The 20,450-nt window shown below is 46.1% G+C and overlaps 1 protein-coding gene across 3 annotated transcripts; it reads left to right on the forward strand.

Moving 5' to 3' along the window:
• The first annotated feature begins 7,925 nt into the window (after positions 1-7,925).
• On the forward strand, positions 7,926-13,402 carry LOC147272294 (uncharacterized). Of its 3 annotated transcripts, none has more exons than XM_086209810.1 (8): positions 7,926-8,145; positions 11,303-11,539; positions 11,620-11,728; positions 11,809-11,879; positions 11,989-12,075; positions 12,166-12,244; positions 12,351-12,509; positions 12,622-13,402. In XM_086209810.1, the coding sequence occupies exons 1-6, from the start codon at positions 8,062-8,064 to the stop codon at positions 12,217-12,219; spliced, it is 642 nt and encodes a 213-aa protein (XP_086065936.1). In that variant the 5' UTR covers positions 7,926-8,061; the 3' UTR covers positions 12,220-12,244; positions 12,351-12,509; positions 12,622-13,402. The 3 variants fall into 3 exon arrangements, with proteins under 3 accessions (XP_086065936.1, XP_086066013.1, XP_086065864.1); XM_086209887.1 differs by having other exon boundaries at positions 12,369-12,509; XM_086209738.1 differs by having other exon boundaries at positions 7,928-8,145; positions 12,363-12,509; positions 12,622-13,399.
• Positions 13,403-20,450: the final 7,048 nt, after the last annotated feature.

Here is a 20,450-nt window from a genome sequence, read left to right on the forward strand (position 1 = left end):
ATAATTATGAGAACACACATGAAAACACACATTTTAGAGACATTAATTTTGCGGAGTTAGTTGCTAAAGCTCCTCAGATCAGGAAACTTGAGACGACACAATGGAAAAACTTCTTTGCCCATTCTGCCCATGCCTGCTCCTACACAGACAGAGTGGTCCTGCTCAGGCCGGCTGCTGGGCACCACTGAAGCAAATACACGGTTGCTATGCAACGGACTAGTTGGACTTCCGATGTCCGGGAGGGCCGGCTGTAACATACAGGATGAATTTTCACACTGAAGTTCTTCTTCTTCTTCTTCTACAGCTGAATTAAAGTGTAAACAGCCATCCACACTCCTTTTAACTGTTCTTTATAGACTTGTCTTGTATTAAACGTTCTGTACACTTAAAGTTCTCAGTGATTTTGTTTCCACATCAAGGCTCTACTTTATCACTACTGAGGCTTTATGCTGCTTTAAGTGTATGTTATTGTTAATTTGTCTGTTTATCTGCTGCCCCCACAACCTGCATTAGGAGATAATTAGCGGTATGCACCGAAAACCAGTACCAGTATAACCAAATCCCTGCAATTGTCAATAATAATAACAATAATAATAATAATAATAATAATAATAATGATACAAGAACACACCTAAGGTTCATTTTGTGCCTGAATTTTCCTTTAAGAGCTAGAAAAGATGGATTTTATTGGAAGCCGGTGCAGCGAAGCTAAGACTGGGTGATATGGTCTCTCTTCCTATTTCCTGTCAATATGTGTGCAGCTGCATCCTGGAGCAGCTGCAGAGTCTTTCACCACTTGTCAGTGCAGCCTGATCATAAAGAACTACAATTCCTCTCATTGTGTAGTTACCCACAGCAAGATGAGCAAGAGGACCAGGAACAAACCCTGCTGTGAGGGAGGAGGACCACCGAGCTCCCAAAAGAAGGACTTTGTCGTCATCTCGGCTGGAGAGCCTGCTGGGACAGAACTTTACTAATGCTCAAGTGCAACAACCCAGCAGGTCTGCCTGTGCCAGGGCTCAGGAAGAAGTTAAGAAGTACTGTAGTTCTCCACCTCTCCGTCTCTGGGGACCCTCTTGACGGGTGAGGTGGGAATGAGCTACGTTTTCCTCTCATTTCCAGGCTTCCCAAAAGGTACCAATGTGTTTTTTTTCAACAGCAAAATAAAATACAATAGAAATGAGTTCAACTCTTGTTTTTATCCCAAATATATTGTTTTTAGAAAATTGTTGCAAAAATGTGAAAAAGTGCATCAATAAACATAAATTAAAGATGCATCAATAATCATTTTGTGATTGAATCGTAGCCCCTGAATTTTAATTATCGAATCGTGAGGTGTCCAAAGATTCCCACCATTAATTGCAGTAGAGTTTCCAAAATATGACAGTATATTTGTTGTATTATAGGAGAGGCTTTGATGTCTGTCTCTGATGTTTAAACTCTGACTCTGATGTCATTGGTGCTGACTGAATTCTACCCCCTGACAGACTGGGAAGGCTCCTATTGGTGATGTCATCATAAATATATGAAGGCCTTGTTTCAGTGTCAGGAACCAATCAGAGCAGCCTCCTCCTGACAGCTCTACTCATCAAGCCCCTGACCCCAGACTCTTCTTGGTGAACTGATCAGAGATCAGATTAGTAGAGAAGCAGTGACACAAAGGGAAACTTCCTCATTCCCTGAACGCAGCTTCATCAAACAGAGCAATGCTAACTGTTCACCTGCAGTAGTGATGTCATCAGGACAGGAAGTTGATCAGACATGGGAACTTTGACTCAGATCAACCAGGGAGGGAGGAGTTCTCAGAGTCTTATTGTGCTGATGAATCATCAGAACTCTTCATCACGCCGTGGTCTCAGCGTTTGACCTGAAGTCCCAGGCTTCAAGGGTTCTCCCCAAACTCTCAGGGTGGGTCTGACCACATCTGAGCAGGACACCATGAACAGGCTAAATGAGGACATCTCAGTGTCAAATCTGTCATTTCCTGCTGCCAGTAGGTGGCGCTGTGGTCACTACTGACCTGTAGATGTGTTCAGACTGGGATGTTGATCAAACCTGGAAGTTTCAAACAGATCTGACAGGTGGAGAGGATTCAGAAGAGTTGAAGCTTCATTTTAGTTGGAGCCTGAAAATGAGGTGAGACTGAGGGCTCCCAGGAGTTGCAGGTAGGTGCTGCCCCCTAGTGACCCAATGGAGAAAAGCAGATGACTGGAAACGTTCCATAGAAAACTGACTTCTACTACTCAGATTTCTCAAAGCCTGATGTGAGTGACATCATTTCCTGTTTCATGTGTCGGTTTTCTCCATCTCATCAGTCGTTTGTTCTCTCTCCTGGCAGTGACCTCACCACAGAAGCAGCATGACATCATACATTCAGCTGATGATGTCATGTGATCATTTCATCACTCCATTCATGTAGACTTTATTGTTTTATTCTATTGTTTTGTCTTTACTTCTGTCTTCCTACAGACGAGTGCATCTGATGGAGGCACCGCTGATGGAGTGGAATGTTTCCACGTTGCCATGACAGCAGGGTCAGCTCACCTCACTCTCTTCCTTCTGGCGTCAGAAGAGCAGGATCAACTGCTTCTCCATCTGGGTGGATGAGCAGCTCCTCCCATCTCAGGAAGACCCCTCCCTTGCTGCGTGTGACCAACTTCTCAAAGCTCATTCTGGTTTCTTTTGTCTCCTGATGCTGCCGTGGTGAATTCTTCCTCATTTCTGCAACAACAGAGGAGAACATTGATGGAAATGAAGGAGTCCCAGAGGGAGGGGCTTGAGAGCCCGACTGCTGAAGCAGCCAGCAGCACTCTCACCCTGGGAGGCCCAACCAGGCTGAGTTGTTTCATGTGTCAGAAACTCCATGCAGCAGTCAGCAGAGTTGAACCTGGTTCCTGTCCTGGACCCAAGTTCTGATACAGAGTTGAACCTGGTTCCTGTCCTGGACCCAAGTTCTGATTGTTCTGTACCAGCAAGGCTGGAGGCATCGGTTCCTCACATCTGCAGGTTCTCACAAGCACCTTCATAGCGTTCCTAGCAATGTTCAGCAAACTGCTCCACCTTCATGTTCTGTGTGTTCCTCTAGTGAAGCAGCTGCAGCTTCATCTCAAGCTCTGGACCACCAGGTGAGTCCTCAAACCAGTTTGTCCTCTGAGAGCAGAGGTTCAGGACTTCTTGAAGCACCTGTATCAGATCTAAACCTGCTACCTGAGCATGGTTTCATTGTCAGCACCATCTTCTAGAAGCAGATTGGGCCCCTTGTTCTCCCTGGGATCTATGAGGGTGGAGCCAAACACCAGCTGGTTCAAGACTCTTTGAAACATTTCAACAACAAATCTCTCACTGACAGAACCAGATGGTTGCTGACCACTGGAAACCTGAATGAGCCCCATGCCCTCATCCACTGAGCTGATAAACTGATGCTATCGGACACGTTGATCTCAAAGGGTTTCAAAGATGGTGGATTTGGTCAAATCAGTCTGGACTCACTGCACTGGTGGTTCTCACTGAAGTGAATGAACCTTCATAACAGCTGGAAGCTCTTGCTTCATTTGATCAGCTATCATCTGGAATCAGGACTCGTGGGTCCAGTGGTCCTGAAGGACTGGAGGGTCAGAACAGCCATTTGGAGCAGGACTGTGAGGACGTCTTTAGTCTCATGAGAGCTCATCTTGATTGGTGCCCCAACTCCTGGTAGAGTCCAGATGAATATGATCAACAATATGGCCGTCATCACCGATAACCTGCAGTATTATTGCTAACAACACCTAAATATTATATTCTGAACGAGGAGCTGTAGCTTGAATATCTCCTAAAACAAACTGATTCTTTCTAAATACTTTTTAAAGGCGTGTTCTGCCCAAGTAGAACACATGATTTGTTTATCTGGATGAAATAAAAATGGATGAAAACGTCCAGAACATCCCTTCCAATTCTGATGTCTTCAACTGAAAGAACTCTAACATTTCTAGATTAATTCCCTCCAGTAAGGTCTCATTTGCAGCTCTGCTCTCCCTCCACTACTGTTCAGTGTAGTATTTATTTTACTGACTACTTCATTTACAGGTGGTAAAACTGTCTGGTGTTTCCTGAACTTAACTGAGTGCTGCTCAGTAAAGTTGCCATGACTTGAGATTCTCTTCCTGCTGGGTCCATTTCAACATTCTTATCCTTCCTATCATTGGAGATAAAGTATCAGTCAGGGCTGTACTTGATTAGTACTGCATATAGTACACATCAGTCACTGCCATTACACAGTGGAATGGTAGTTGAAGTACTGTTTAGCAGCAAGCTGAAAACTGTTGTGGTCTTTGACAGTTCTCTTGTTTCTGAATGAAAATCCTGTGAAGGAGAATCATGGAGACATCCTAAAAATGGCTGAGGTCTCTGAGCTGCAGCAGGTCTGAGCTGCTTTTGATGCCCAGATGATGAGGAGGCAGTGAATGGTGGGTTTGGTGGAGCTGGAAAAAGGCTGCAGGTGGTGAGGGGTCTGCTGGTGTCAGGATTTCCTCTCCAGGTCTGAGGGCTCCCCCCTGCAGTTCCCACAAACACCACAACAGTCCAGGAACCCCTGCAGATGGTGGAGGACCATGATGACCCCGATGCACCATCAGGCCATCAAAAACCAGTCCTGATGGTCAAAAAGGTCCCTCCACTCATCCAGGGTCAACTCTAGAAGAAGCTTCTGGAACAGATGAGCAAACACTCTCAACTAGAAATCCTGATGTAAACACACTGGCAAACCAACGTTTCCCACAATGTTGATTTTTACAATTTCCTTCAATGTTTGAAAAACATCAAAGTGGACAGAAGCCCAGATGGTCCAAACCTGTTTCCTGTCTCCTGCCATTGTGGAGAGCCTCTGTTCTGTCCTGCTGCTGTCCAGTTGTCTCTACTGAGCTCCTCTGCTGGTTCCACCTTGAAGAGGGTCTGAGCTAAAACTGAACCTTGGGGAACTTCAATCTTTGATCTCAGAGTTTTGTGTTTGATCTTTGCATTCTTTCTTTGATCTCACCTGAGACAAAGACATAGAAGCTCAAGCTGCTGTTGAGGAGGCCCTGATCCTATAGTGGTCAGTACTCTGCGTTGTGGCCGCAGCAACCCCGGTTCGAATCCGGGTTACGGCAGCATGAGTCAAACTTCTTTGTGTGTATTGATGGACACAAACCAAGCAGAAATTTCCCACAATGCAATAGGGCAGTGTTTGGTCAGTGTTGAGCAGGCGTCAGTCTGACAACAATGTCATTTTATTGTGTCATCACCTAACCAGACCCAAAAGTAGGCTCAGGTATCAGTTTCTTCTCAATGCTAATGTCTGCTAGCTTAGTCTGCTACTTTGATGGCTCTGCCTGCTAAAAGGTCCAGACCCAAAAGGAGGCTCAGGTATCAGTTTCTTCTCAATGCTAACGTCTGCTAGCTTAGTCTGCTACTTTGATGGCTCTTCCTGCTCAAAGGTCCAGACCCCTGGATGTGGTGGTTCCTACCTGAAAGTAGGTTCTGTCAGCTCATGTTGTTAAATCAACTCACCAGGAACACCAATAGATTTCAATGGACTGACAATGAGTCTCATTGAATGGTAAACATGTCAAATATGAAGTCATCACCTGAGGAGGTCTGCTGCTGGAATGAAGCTCCAGATATTCACAAGATATTCTAGAGCTTAAAATAAAGCATTTTTATATTTGATTTATTGTTCATCAGCCTGCTTCACATTGTTTGATTTTATGTGTCCTATATTAAATAGAACTTTGTAAACGATCGTCCCTCAGGATGTAGAGTGATGTCAAAAAGTCTTCTCTCAGCTCTCCTTTCCTCTGAACAGAGGAGTCTCTGCTGAGGTCGTCCCTGTCAGAGTCCTGACGTCTCTTGGGATGCACCCAGAGACTCAGGCAAACAGAAGACAAGGGGAAGTGAAGTCACCTGAAAATGAGAGGGGAGGTTCGACATCAAACTAAAACAGGAAGAACAGGACATAAATGGGATATCAAAATAAGACAGACCATGAGACATGACCCCCCTCCCATGTGTCAAGTGTTTTCTAGCTCAGGGACATGTCTGGACCTCCTGGAGCAGCCTAGTGTCCTGTGAGCCATTTGTGAACCCTCTGGAGAAGTCAGTCATTAGTAAAGAATTGTTGATCGTACTTTGGTTTCCAGTGGCAGCAGCAGGAAGGAGGAGCTTTGTTATTTCCTGTCATTGTTCTCTGTTCTTGGATCAGGAGTTCGGTTCTTCACTGTCTTTTGGTTTACATTTATGTCTTCAGGACAGGCAGGGATCTTGGTTAGTTTGGTTTGTTGTGTTGGCTCTGCTCACCTCCGAAGCTAAATCAACTGCTACTTTGTCTTTGGACCGTCAAGTTGGCTGGTTTTCTTGAGAGTGGAAGGTGAGGGAGCTCTCTCTCTATCGTGTGTGGCCCTGGTCCCCCCAGACCAGGACCAGGACACAAAATAAAAGACAGACTCTGAGACATGACACCCCTCCCTGCTGCTTCCAGCTCTTTATATCGAGCCCCTCCTGCAGTGGTTCACAGACCACAAATATTAAAGGTGTCCACATAAATGGAGAAGAACACAAGGTGGCGCTGGACACTGATGATGTTTTAACATGTTGAAGTGAGCCCCTAACACAGGACCTGCATTAATAAAACTCTTTGAAACACTGAGAAGCTCTGCTGGATATAAATTCTCCATTCTAAAACACAGGTTCTGACCTTTAATCCCTCACCTCCAGAACTCATGGAGGAGAACCTCCACCTGGATTGGAGCCAGAACTCCTTGAAGATGGTAGAAGAAGAAGGAACTCTATTTCCTGTCTGAGTCTGAGTCTCAGGATTGATGAGCCTGAGAAGAGAATCTGACTTTGAAAAGTCTGACTTTTTAGAATCCTCTCAGGTGAGCAATTATTTTTAGGTGGGTGTGTTTGTGTCTTGATTGGGGTCACGTGACGTATGACGTCAGAATGAACAAACTGGGGTAAATTAATAAACCCAAAAAATCACAACATATTTAACAACCAAAATGAAATGAGAGCACATCTCAACAGTGTCAGTCTGGAGAACTCTGAGGTTCCAGAGAAAAGATCCACGATTTGATCCTTTTGGAATGACATTGTGAGTTTGGGTCCTTGCTGTCATTGTTCTCTTCAAGTTCTATGTTCTCAAAAAGTAATAAAAGTTTCACCAGCCGGACAGAGGCGCAACGCTACAGGTTCTCGACTCAGAAGAGGATTTTATTTGAAGTCAGACAAGTTTTCTTTTGACTTCAAATTTCATGTCAAGATCTCAATAAATTGGAAAAAAAGCAGTGCCATCAGAGGGAGAAGAAAAGGTGGATTTTCAATAGAGATCTGGTTGAAACCAGCAATTTTGATTGATGTTCAATAAATCTCAATCATGTCAAAGCAAACACAACCTGAGAAAATATTTCTGATGTTCTCCTCTCCTGGGGTATCTCGCCAGTAGAGGGCAGCAAGAGACCAGGTTTCTAGGTTTGTTCTCTTGTCAAAACAGACGTTTCAGTGAATGTTTGGTGATTCAAAAATGTTCCTGAAGGTGTGGAAAACCCACATCAAACCTGAATGAGCCGGTCTCTGATGATGGTATCAAAAGGACAGGACTGTGGTGCTGAGCGGTCCATTCAAATGTATTTGTCTTCATTTCGCTGTATTGTTCCATCTACTCACTTTAGGTGGTTATTCTACTAAATTCAGTGTAGAATCAGTAGAATCACACAATAAAGCGAGGATATCAAAGTAAACTTTGACTTGCAGACGCCCTCAAACCTCCCACACATTGAGTTGAGTCCAGAGTTTTAAGTTGCACTTTTAAAGTCGTCCAGCAGATGGTGCTGTTCAGAATCTGAGCCTCTTTGATGTTAAGCCCCGCCCACTCCGCGGGTATCATTCAAATGTTTTAATTCTCATCATTCCTTTGATGCGTCTGCGTTCGAAATCGAGAGTATAAGACCCGGAAGTGACGCAGCATTCCTCAGTCGGCCGTTGCTGGCGGCAGTGACAACCAAACACTGTCGTCAGCACCGGTCTGCACTTTATTTTGGACCATTAATGGCTTTTTCCTGCACTGATTTCCGTCTGAGGACCAACCAGAATGTGTCTCTGCTCCGATACAAGGCGGGAGAGCGCGTCCAGGTGAGTCGACCGCAAATGTAGGAGCTTGTACCTTTGAAGGTGACGCAACAATTCGAACAACCTTTAGCCATGGGACTGCTAGCAAGTTAAAGTTCAAGAATTGTCAATGAAATGAAGGTGGAGGAAAACACTGCATGGTTTCAGGGGGAAAATATAGGATTATTAGTCAGTTAAAGTTATGCTAACCTGCGCTAAGCTAACCTATGTGAACAATTATGTTAACCTGCGCTAATCTAACCTATGTGAACAATTATGTTAACCTGCGCTAATCTAACCTATGTGAACAATTATGCTAACCTGCGCTAATCTAACCTATGTGAACAATTATGTTAACCTGCGCTAATCTAACCTATGTGAACAATTATGCTAACCTGCGCTAATCTAACCTATGTGAACAATTATGTTAACCTGCGCTAAGCTAACCTATGTGAACAATTATGTTAACCTGCGCTAATCTAACCTATGTGAACAATTATGTTAACCTGCGCTAATCTAACCTGTGTGAACAATTATGATAACCTGCGCTAATCTAACCTGTGTGAACAATTATGTTTACCTGCGCTAATCTAATCTATGTGAACAGTTATGATAACCTGCGCTAAACTAACCTATGTGAACAATTATGTTAACCTGCGCTAATCTAACCTATGTGAACAATTATGTTAACCTGCGCTAATCTAACCTATGTGAACAATTATGTTAACCTGCGCTAATCTAACCAATGTGAACAATTATGTTAACCTGCGCTAATCTAACCTATGTGAACAATTATGTTAACCTGTGCTAATCTAACCTATGTGAACAATTATGATAACCTGCGCGAATCTAACCTATGTGAACAATTATGTTAACCTGCGCTAATCTAATCTATGTGAACAGTTAAGATAACCTGTGCTAAACTAACCTATGTGAACAATTATGTTAACCTGCGCTAATCTAACCTGTGTGAACAATTATGTTAACCTGCACTAATCTAACCTATGTAAACAATTATGATAACCTGCGCCAATCTAACCTGTGTGAACAATTATGTTAACCTGCGCTAATCTAACCTGTGTGAACAATTATGTTAACCTGCGCGAATCTAACCTATGTGAACAATTATGTTAACCTGCGCTAAGCTAACCAATGTGAACAATTATGTTAACCTGCGCTAAGCTAACCTATGTGAACAATTATGCTAACATGCGCTAAGCTAACCTATGTGAACAATTATGCTAACATGCGCTAATGTAACCTATGTGAACAATTATGCTAACCTGCGCTAATGTAACCTGTGTGAACAATTATGTTAACCTGCGCTAAGCTAACCTGTGTGAACAATTATGTTAACCTGCGCTAAGCTAACCTATGTGAACAATTATGATAACATGCGCTAATCTAACCTATGTGAACAATTATGCTAACATGCGCTAATGTAACCTATGTGAACAATTATGCTAACATGCGCTAATGTAACCTATGTGAACAATTATGCTAACCTGCGCTAATGTAACCTGTGTGAACAATTATGTTAACCTGCGCTAAGCAAACCTGTGTGAACAATTATGCTAACCTGCACTAAGCTAACCTATGTGAACAATTATGTTAACCTGCGCTAAGCTAACCTATGTGAACAATTATGATAACCTGCGCTAAGCTAACCTATGTGAACAATTATGCTAACCTGCGCTAATGTAACCTATGTGAACAATTATGCTAACATGCGCTAATGTAACCTATGTGAACAATTATGCTAACCTGCGCTAATGTAACCTGTGTGAACAATTATGTTAACCTGCGCTAAGCTAACCTATGTGAACAATTATGATAACCTGCGCTAAGCTAACCTATGTGAACAATTATGCTAACATGCGCTAATGTAACCTGTGTGAACAATTATGCTAACCTGCGCTAATGTAACCTGTGTGAACAATTATGTTAACCTGCGCTAAGCAAACCTATGTGAACAATTATGCTAACCTGCGCTAAGCAAACCTATGTGAACAATTATGTTAACCTGCGCTAATCTAACCTATGTGAACAATTATGTTAACCTGCGCTAATCTAACCTATGTGAACAATTATTTTAACCTGCGCTAATCTAACCTATGTGAACAATCATGTTAACCTGCGCTAATCTAATCTATTTGAACAATCATGATCACCTACGCTCATCTAATCTATTTGAACAATCATGTTAACCTGCGCTAATCTAACCTGTGTGAACAATTATGATAACCTGCGCTAATCTAACCTGTGTGAACAATTATGTTAACCTGCGCTAATCTAACCTGTGTGAACAATTATGTTAACCTGCGCTAAGCTAATATATGTGAACAATTATGATAACCTGCGCTAATCTAACCTGTGTGAACAATTATGATAACCTGCGCTAATCTAACCTGTGTGAACAATTATGATAACCTGCGCTAATCTAACCTGTGTGAACAATTATGTTTACCTGCGCTAATCTAACCTGTGTGAACAATTATGTTAACCTGTGCTAATCTAACCTATGTGAACAGTTATGTTAACCTGCGCTAATCTAACCTGTGTGAACAATTATGTTAACCTGCGCTAATCTAACCTGTGTGAACAAGTATGATAACCTGCGCTAATCTAACCTATGTGAACAATTATGTTAACCTGCGCTAATCTAACCTATGTGAACAATTATGTTAACCTGCGCTAATCTAACCTATGTGAACAATTAAGTTAACCTGCGCTAATCTAACTCTGGAATACACGCCACCTGTTTAATAGCTTTTAACATAATACACCACTCAAAGTTTGAACCTCTTTGTTTTTTTGGTTTTCCTGTCCTTTGACCTGGAGAGTGAATTGTGAAGATTAGCAGCAGAACATTGAGGAAAGTGAACGTCTGCATTCAGAATCCTGTTAATTTTACTGGGTGGTAAAAGTTGAGATGTGATGATGAAGGCTTAGTTTCCTGAAGCTCCAAACAACCCTGTGAATCACTATCAAGGGATCATCTCTCAGTAGATCAGCTCTTGTTTGTTCTAATAATTCAAGTGAGGTGTTGTGCACCCTAGAAAGGTTGATGCTGACCCGTTTAGCAGTAAATATTAACGGGTGACAAGTTAAAGGAAAAACCAACATGGCTGCTTGGACAGATATGACATGGTTAATAACCTGCTCCTCCTCTGTGCTGCAGGTGAACTTGACTCCCCCGCAAGAGGTCCAGGGGCCAAAGAGAACTGGTCCAATCCACCAGCAGCAGGAGAGAGAGACCTTGAGGGACCGCTCCAAGATCCAGCAGCAGCAGGGTGGAGGCAGACGGGGAGGAGCCATGGGGAACCCTTCCAAAAATGGAAATCGGTGGTGCAGCCCACCTCGTGATGAGAGGCAGGAGCCCCAAAAGGGAGAGGACGCCGCACACAGTATCCCAACGGTAAAGTCCCAGTCATTGTCACCGCCCGTCCTGGCTGAAATCTTGGTGACTGGACTTGAAATCTCATGTTGTTTTGCTAGCCTGCTGCAGGGGACCATTCGAGGAGCCGAGGGGACACGTGGGGCCGCTGGCGACCCTCCCGCCGAGAGTCCAACTGGAGGGACGGGCGTCGCAGCGCCGACGTCACAGGTAGGAACTTTCAGCTAAAGCCTCTATCTCACAGGATCGGGACTGAACTTCAACCCCTTATTGTCTTTCTTTCCCTCCAGTCAAGCGTGGACGTGGCCACCTGTCCCCTGCTGCTTCATCCAGGGACCTGACCAAGTGTGTCAGGAAGCAGGTCAGCAGGCTGTCTGGGGTTCATGCTCTGATTACTTCAGTTGTTGACGGTTTGTTGAATCGGCGAGTTGCCGAAGAGCATTTTGAAACTGTTTTTAATGGTCTTTCAGAGCCTCACCACCAGAGAGATGAGGCAGCATCTGGACAGGCTGCTGCGGGACGTGCCCAGCAACAAGCAGATCTGGGACTGGGTGCAGGTGTGTGTTTTCTGGTTGTGGGGTTAGGGGACCACATCGGTCTGTTGGTCAATCATGGTGAACCTGGATTGTCCTCCTCTCTTTTTCAAGCCAACCTGGATGAAAGCCAGACCGCTTCTGTGGAGTTCCTCAGAGCTTTGCTGACGACTGTGCAGGTCTGCCGTCGTCGGTACGTGGGATTCATGTGTTTTGTTTGTTTTTTTTGACTGTCCTCATTTGGTTCTGGGTCGTGACCCTGCTGACATGGAATTGAATACTCAGAAGTTTTCCACCAGTTTATCTGCTAGTTTCAGGCGAGCACCGCAACTGTCTGGATGCAGGACGGCTGACTAAGAGAGTCAGGCTTCTCAAGAGGTTTCTGACCGATGGACCCAAACAACTTCAGGCCCTCTTGGCCCTCTAGCAGCTGATGGCAGAGATGCATCACCCCAAAAGTGAGTGTTGACCTCCTGACCTCCCTGGAGGGTGGGATGAGTCTTGTGTTTTGGCTCCAAAGCCCCTAAATCAGTCCATGATAAAAGCTGCTCTGTTGCTGCGTCCCCGCAGTGCTGCTCCTGTCGGTCTTTGATGTCCTCTTTGAAGAAGATGTCATGTACACCGAGGTCTTCCTCAAGTGGCGGGGAAGTGACGTGCAGAGCAGTGAGCCTTGGAATCCGTGCGTCTCTTCTTCACCTGGCTGGGATAAGTTGAAGATGATGGCCCCCCAAGTCCTCACCGGGGCCCCAGGGGCTGCACAGGCTGCTGGAAGGAGCCAAGGACAGTTTGGCCTGAGAGGCTGAACCACTGAGGTGAACCATGAGAACGACTGGAGCCTCTTTTCATCTTTTTAAATGCTTGTCTAATTTTTAAAAAAAAATCCAATTGATTGTGTTTTAAATAGTTTTTGTCCTTTTTGTTAATCAACAATTGTAACTTTATTCTGTTTTTAATGGGTCCAGATGGTTTTTTCTTTCTTTTTGTGCTTGTTTTTGGTTTTTTAAGGGAGTTTGTTTGAGGGAAAATAACCTTGATACCTAGAAAAAAGCTCCCGTCCACTGTCTGTCTGGCTGCTCTCAGGTTTTCTTCCAACCTCAGCCCTTCACCTGGTAGAAATCCACATGTTCTTAGATGTTCATGTTCCACATGTCGATATTTGCAGACATGCGTTAGGTTTGTGTCTGTTCAGAGATTCTTGGGGTAAATAACCGTCCCCACAGGTTTTCATCTGTCTGAATCAGTTTAAATACATCCCTCCACACTTTGATGTGTTCATCAGGTACATATCTAGATAGAAATGTGGACCACCATCAGGTACATATCTAGATAGAAATGTGGACCACCATCAGGTACATATCTAGATAGAAATGTGGACCACCATCGGGTACATATCTAGATAGAAATGTGGACCACCATCGGGTACATATCTAGATAGAAATGTGGACCACCATCGGGTACATATCTAGATAGAAATGTGGACCACCATCGGGTACATATCTAGATAGAAATGTGGACCACCATCGGGTACATATCTAGATAGAAATGTGGACCACCATCAGGGACGGATCTAGATAGAAATGTGGACCACCATCGGGGACGGATCTAGATAGAAATGTGGACCACCATCGGGGACGGATCTAGATAGAAATGTGGACCACGATCGGGTACATATCTAGATAGAAATGTGGACCACGATCGGGTACATATCTAGATAGAAATGTGGACCACCATCAGGGACATATCTAGATAGAAATGTGGACCACCATCAGGGACATATCTAGATAGAAATGTGGACCACCATCGGGGACGGATCTAGATAGAAATGTGGACCACCATCGGGGACGGATCTAGATAGAAATGTGGACCACCATCGGGTACATATCCAGATAGAAATGTGGACCACCATCGGGTACATATCTAGATAGAAATGTGGACCACCATCAGGGACGGATCTAGAAAGAAATGTGGACCTCCATCAGGTACATATCTAGATAGAAATGTGGACCACCATCAGGGACGGATCTAAAAGCTTCTTTTTTAAGGTCTCAAAGGTGACGCCAAATCCTCCAGGCGGAGACACTCAGTCAAAAGCATCATGGGATATCTGCTGACTTGGACCAAAAACCATGTTGACCAATGTCCCAAAAATCTCTACATCCAGATGTAAACTTGTTGAATGTCTTTCTAGATCTTCACCTGGTGATCATCTTTCTAGACAAATACCTGATCACCAGCTAAATACCTGAGGAACATGATGGAGGTGTGTGTGTACCTGATGATGGTCTACGTGTACAAAAATATCCACCTGATGAACAGAGAGAGACACTGGACACCTGAGAGAAATCTGGGCTGTGCTGTCGGGGGCATTTTGCCCCTGGTAGGGTCTCCCAAGGCAGACTGGTTCTTGGTGAAGGGCCTGACAAAGAATGGTTCAAAAGACCCACAGGAAGAGGGCCAAGAGACTGAGTACCTGGCCCTGAGGGTTAACAGGGCCCCCCCCCCCCAGGGTAGTGGCCCATGGGCGAGCTCCTGGTGGCCATGCCCTTGCCCATGGGGTGGGGCTGTGCCCAGCCCGAGCTGCATATATGGTCTCTTCCCCCCATGGGCCCACCACCTGCAGGAGGACCCGGAAGAGTCTGGTGCAGTGTGGATAGGGCAGCAGACCAAGGTGGGGGCCTTGGTGGTCTGATCCCTGGTGATGGAAGCTGGCTTTTGGGACATGGAATGTCACCTCTCTGGTGGGTAAGGAGCTGGAGGTGGTGGAGGAGGTGGAGCGTTCCTGGCTAGACATGGTCGGCCTCACCTCCACACATTGCTCCGGCTCCTGAACCCAAGTCCTTGAGAGGCGTTGGACTCTCCTTTGCTCAGGGTGAGAGGGTCGGGTGGGCTTTCTGATAGCCCCCAGACTCTGCCTGTACATTGGGGTTCACCCCAGTGGACGAAAGGGTTGCTTCCCTGCCCTTTGGGGTCGGGAAGGGGGTCCTGACTCTAGTCTGCAGGTGTGTGTGTGTGTGTGTGTCAAATATATACATAAGAATTTAAAATGTTTTTGTTTTTTTTTGTTATTGCAGCCTTTGTTTTAATGTGCCTCCTTTTTCCTGTTAACTGTTTTGTTTTTTGTTATTTTTCTTTCTTGTAACCTCTGTTTTAATGTGTCTGAATGTTTTTTTCCTTTTTTTTGTCACTGAAAATTGATGATCTCAATGAAATGTTTTGTGTTCATTGAATTTCAAATAAAAAAAATCAAATAAAACAATGTTTGTATTTTGTTTGTTTTTTTAATCTGGGAAAATAGGAAACTGTCAAACTCCTGGACTGAAAAGAACAGGTCTGGATTGTGTGCATCACTGTTGGTGTGCACTGATGTGGTGTCACGTGTTACAAAGTGAGAAGATTCATTGGCTCTCTGCAGGGCGGGCAGTGGAGTCCTGGTGGTCTCCTCAGCAGTCTCCACCACTCTCCAGGGGGGGCAGTGGAGTCCTGGTGGTCTCCTCAGCAGTCTCCACCACTCTGCAGGGGGGGCAGTGGAGTCCTGGTGGTCTCCTCAGCAGTCTCCACCACTCTCTGCAGGGGGGGCAGTGGAGTCCTGGTGGTCTCCTCAGCAGTCTCCACCACTCTCTGCAGGGAGGGCAGTGGAGTCCTGGTGGTCTCCTCAGGAGTCTCCACCACTCTCTGCAGGGGGGGCAGTGGAGTCCTGGTGGTCTCCTCAGCAGTCTCCACCACTCTCTGCAGGCGTTTGTGGTCCACAGCAGCAGCACTGCCGTACCACACTGTGATGCAGCTGCTCAGATGCTCTCAACGATGCAGCTGCAGAAGTTGCTGAGGCTTTTAGGTGACATGCCAGATTTCCTCAGCCTCCTCAGGACGTTCAGCCGCTGTTGTGCCTTCTTCACTTGCTGTGTGGAGTTTAGTGTCCAGGTGAGGTCCTCGCTGATGTGGACGCCCAGGTACTTGAAGCTGCTCACCCTCTCCTCTTCAAGCTCCTGGATGAGCAGTGGCCGCTGAGGTCTCCTCTCCTTCCTCATGTCCACAATCATCTCCTTAGTCTTGACTTGTCAGAGCACAGAATGAACCACTGAAACTGATAGGGAAGCACCAGACAGGCTTGTGTGAGGGATGTCAGGAGGAGGAGTCGGTGGAGCAGGGATTTCTGAGGTGGAGGAGGGATGAGGAGAAGAGAGAGTCAGGAGGAAGAAGCTGAAGGACTCAGGGGTGCAGGAGTTTACACCAAAAAGATTCCTGAGTCTGGGTGAGAGCCCAGGTTAGGGTGCTGAGAGCTTTCTGGAGAGAGACTGGTGGTCATGAGAGAAATGAATGGATGGAGGGGGGGGGTAGAAGAACAGGGAGGCAGTAGGGGACACAGGAGTGGGATGAGGAGTTTAATGATAGACATGATGGTAGAATATTGTAGTAGATCTGGTTAGGATAGGAAGACTGGAAGTTACTGTGTGGTCCACACTCCGGAACAGAAGGTGGCGGTAATGCACCAATAAGCTGGATGACAACCGAAGAAGAAGAATAGGAAGGAGAAGAAGAAGAAAAAGAAGAAGCGGGACGTTTTCAAACAACAAGGAAAGAAGGAGACGTCCGTGAACCCCCGGCCTCGGTCTTTGTCTCCTGAAGGCTGAGTGGCGCCGGTAGAACCTCAACATGTGCGCCGCGCAGCTGCTGCGGGTGTCGGTCCAGGAGCGGATCCTCGCCGCCGCCGAAGACTTCCTGCTGCAGCTGGGAGAAGGAGACTCAGCGGCTGGAGTCCCGGGGCTGAGAGCGCTGCTCACCGAGCGGCTGGCGGCGTCCGCGGAGCAGATCGTGGCTCTGCTGGAGGAAACCGTGGCGGAGTACGAGCGGGAGAACCGCCGGCAGAGGTTGCTGCTCGATGCCGTGCTGAAGCCCCGAGTCAGGCTGGACAGAGCAGGTGAGTCCCCCAGGGACCTGCTGGGCCCCTCATTCAGCCCAGGAAGTGGAGCTGCAGCAGGGCCGGTTCTAGATGGCATTTGTAAGGGGGCACATGGTGGCGACAGAGGTGGCAAAGGGTGTGATGGTGTTGGGGAGGGGGGGTATGTGGGTCTCTGGATCACTGTTTTTGTCATGTAATTGGATTGCACTTTGTCAGACCTTCACCCTCAGACCGGTCCAACCTGGTCCCACATGAAGGCTAAAGCCCAGTTCACTCCAAGATTTTAGGCGTTGGTGACTTCCCTCCCCCAATCAGGCTGAGGCATTAATGACCACCACATTACAGTAATGAGGGTGAACAGATCCAAGACAGTGGACTGGGAGGTCGCATGTGAAGTCGGTGACAAAAAGTGGACACCAGCACTGCTGGATATCAGGACTTGTGGCAGTGACGTAAACGGAGCTGCAGCCAATGACAGCAGACATGGGAGCTCTGGCAGTGGGGGAGTGACGCAGAGCCACCAACTACAATGAGGAGGGGCATGGATTCTATGAAGGGTTCACCACATCCTTGGACACAGGATTTTTGGCTCCATGGTAGCGCACTAAGGACCTGGAGGGCTGCGTTCTGCTCCGCCTCCATGTTTACAATGAAAGGGGCGTGCGCTGCGTCCAAGAGTTTCCTGGTCAGCTGTGCAGTTGGCCACGCCTCCTGACGGGGAAAATCCTGTAGTCTGAACACTCCTGTGCGCCAACAAATCTTGTAGTGTGAACAGCAGCCTGATTGAGCGTCGATGGTGTGAACAGCAGGGCCTGTCGCTAACAAAAAGTAGCGTAGTTTGAACAGGGCTTGAGCTTCTGCTGGTGGAACTCTGAGGGTCCCTGAGGCCCCAAACCCCTGACCAGGAGGAGGTGGCAGTCCCTCGGGGCCAAATGAAAAAGAAAACTAAAAATATATCTCTCATCAGATGACAACAACTAAATCTTGACATCTGCCTTCATTGGATGGCCTGCATCAAATATATTCAAACCAAGAAGAACACTCGTCACTGTTGCCAATAGCAACAAAACTAAAAAGGGTCGGCCAGGTTCTTAAAGAGAAATCCCTTCACCAAGTCTTGAAAACCAAAACTGATCACTAGAAAGTAAATCAATAACATAGAACATCCATCCAGATCTTGAGAACCAACAACAGAAATGATCTTAACTGGACGGTCCAATTCTGAGATCAACTTACAAAATAAAGTCAGAATTATAAGAGCTCTCAATATAGCCAATATTTATCAAACTAAAGGGTTGGCGTTGTGTTAAACCTCTTTTTTGCAGAGCCGGAAAACCTGGAGAGAACCCACATAGGAACAGGGAGAACATGCAGACTCACACAGAAAGATCCTGTGCCTGAGCAGGGGCTTGAACCCAGAACCTTGTTGCTGTGAGGCGACAGGCTGAACCACTGCACCACCGTTCCTCCTATAATGGAAACTATACAGGCCTATTAAAAAAAAAATTTTGTTCACTGCCCAGCTGGCCTGGGCTGGACCGGCCATAAAGAATTGTCCCACTTTTCCCAGTGGAGAGGACGTCCCTGGACCCCACACACTGACCAGGACACTGGGAGGCGGTACTCCTGCTAATGCTAGCCAGCAAGTGTCTCCGGTCTTGTTGTGTCCATAATCTGGGTCCTTATGTTCTGACTGAGCAGGAGTGGAACAACATGGAAATGTTTAATAGTGTTTTTAGAACCGTGAAACCTCACCAGGCTCAGGACCTGCTGGGTGCCATCTTGGCTGCTTCCTAATCAACATGTAGGTGGCGCCGTCAGGTTTCTGGGATGCATCCCTGCCGCCGCCATCTTGCTGAGACCCTTGAACCTGTTCACTGGATTGCTACTGCTTTTGGGTATTTGTGTGGAAGAGAAACACCAATACTAAGTAACAGGGGTGGAATCTTTGACTCTCTCACGATTCGATTCTGATTTTTGTCCAGTTTACTGACTGGTCGTCAGTAGCAGGACGTCTCTTTTCATTGAGTTGATTTCTGTTTCTGTCTGTTGCTCCACTGTTTCAGAGTCAAATGAAGAGATTTCTGATGTTGCTGTTTGTGTCCTGCAGATATGGAGCAGCTGCTGGTGATTAAAGAAGAGGTTCCCCCTGAGCTGCAGGACCCAGAGCCCCCACACATTAAAGAGGAGTGGGAGGAGCTCTGGACCAGTGAGGAGGGAGGGCAGCTTCAAGGGCAGGAGGAGGCTGATATCACCACGTTCCCCTTCACTCTGGTCCCTGTGAAGAGTGAAGGAGACGAAGAGAAACCTCAGTTCCCACAGCTTCACCAGAGTCTAACTGAGGAGAACTTGAAAGAAGAGTCTCTGAGCAGCAGCCCAGTTCATCATCTGAAAACTGAAGCTGATGGAGAAGAGTGTGGAGGACCAGAACCAGAACCAGCCAGCAAGGTAGATCCAGATCCACTTGTACAACCCCAGACTGAAGACCAGATGTCAGACTCTTCTGAAGCTGAGACTGAAGTCAGTGAGGATGATTGGGTCAGACCTGATAACACGGCCTCCTCTGAGCACAAGGAACCCTTTGGCTCAAGGAGGAATTTGCTTCAGAAATTGAGCCCAGGACAGGAAGGGACTCATTGCAGCTCAACAGAACAAGAAGTAAAGACTGAAAGAGAATCAGAAATCATCAGGAACGTGACCTTTGGTCCTTCTGAATCTGAGACAGAAGTCAGTGAGGATGAGTATCCTTTTAGGTGCTCAACATGCAGTAAAGTTTTTAGATTTAGAAGTGGTTTAGGTACACACATGAGAACACACAGTGGGGAGAAACCATTCCCCTGCTCAGTTTGTGGCAAAAGATTCACAGTCAAGGGACATCTGAAAAAACACATGAGAACACACACAGGGGAGAAACCGTTCCCTTGCTCAGTTTGTGGCAAAAGATTCTCAGTCAAGGGACATCTGAAAAAACACACGAGAACACACACAGGGGAGAAACCGTTCCGTTGCTGAGTTTGTAACAAAAGATTTTCAGTTAGGGAACGTCTGAAAACACACATGAGGACCCATACTGGGGAGAAACCATTCCACTGCTCAGTGTGTGGCAAAAGTTTCTCAGTTAGGGAATGTCTGAAAACACACACGAGGACACATACTGGGGAGAAACCATTCCCCTGCTCAGTTTGTAGCAAAAGATTCTCTGTAAAGGGACATCTGAAATCACACATGACAACACACACTGGTGAGAAACCATTCTCCTGCTCAGTTTGTGGAAAAAGATGTTCACAAAAGGGAAATCTAGCATCTCACATGAGAATGCACACTGGAGAGAAACCATTCTCCTGCTCAATTTGCAGCAAAAAATATACAGACAATGGAAATCTCAAAAGACACATGAGAACACACAATGGGGAGAAACCATTTGCCCCGCCCTGTCTCTAAAGTTGATCAAGAGTATCCAGATAATGTCTCTAGCATGTCTTTGGGTTGTGGGAGGCAGCCT

This window comes from Aulostomus chinensis, chromosome 1 (genome assembly GCF_037954235.1).
Source record: "Aulostomus chinensis isolate RoL2024-O1b breed Wild chromosome 1, RoL_Achi_v1.0, whole genome shotgun sequence".
In the NCBI taxonomy this organism is placed as follows: Eukaryota; Metazoa; Chordata; class Actinopteri; order Syngnathiformes; family Aulostomidae; genus Aulostomus; species Aulostomus chinensis.

Bases quoted from the DNA above. Each gene is read 5' to 3' on its own strand.
- LOC147272294 (XM_086209810.1), top strand. From the start codon at position 8,062: ATGGCTTTTTCCTGCACTGATTTCCGTCTGAGGACCAACCAGAATGTG. The intron at 11,540-11,619 runs GTAAAGTCCCAG...TTGTTTTGCTAG, and splicing joins CCGCACACAGTATCCCAACG to CCTGCTGCAGGGGACCATTC. The intron at 12,076-12,165 runs GTGTGTGTTTTC...CTCTTTTTCAAG, and splicing joins AGATCTGGGACTGGGTGCAG to CCAACCTGGATGAAAGCCAG.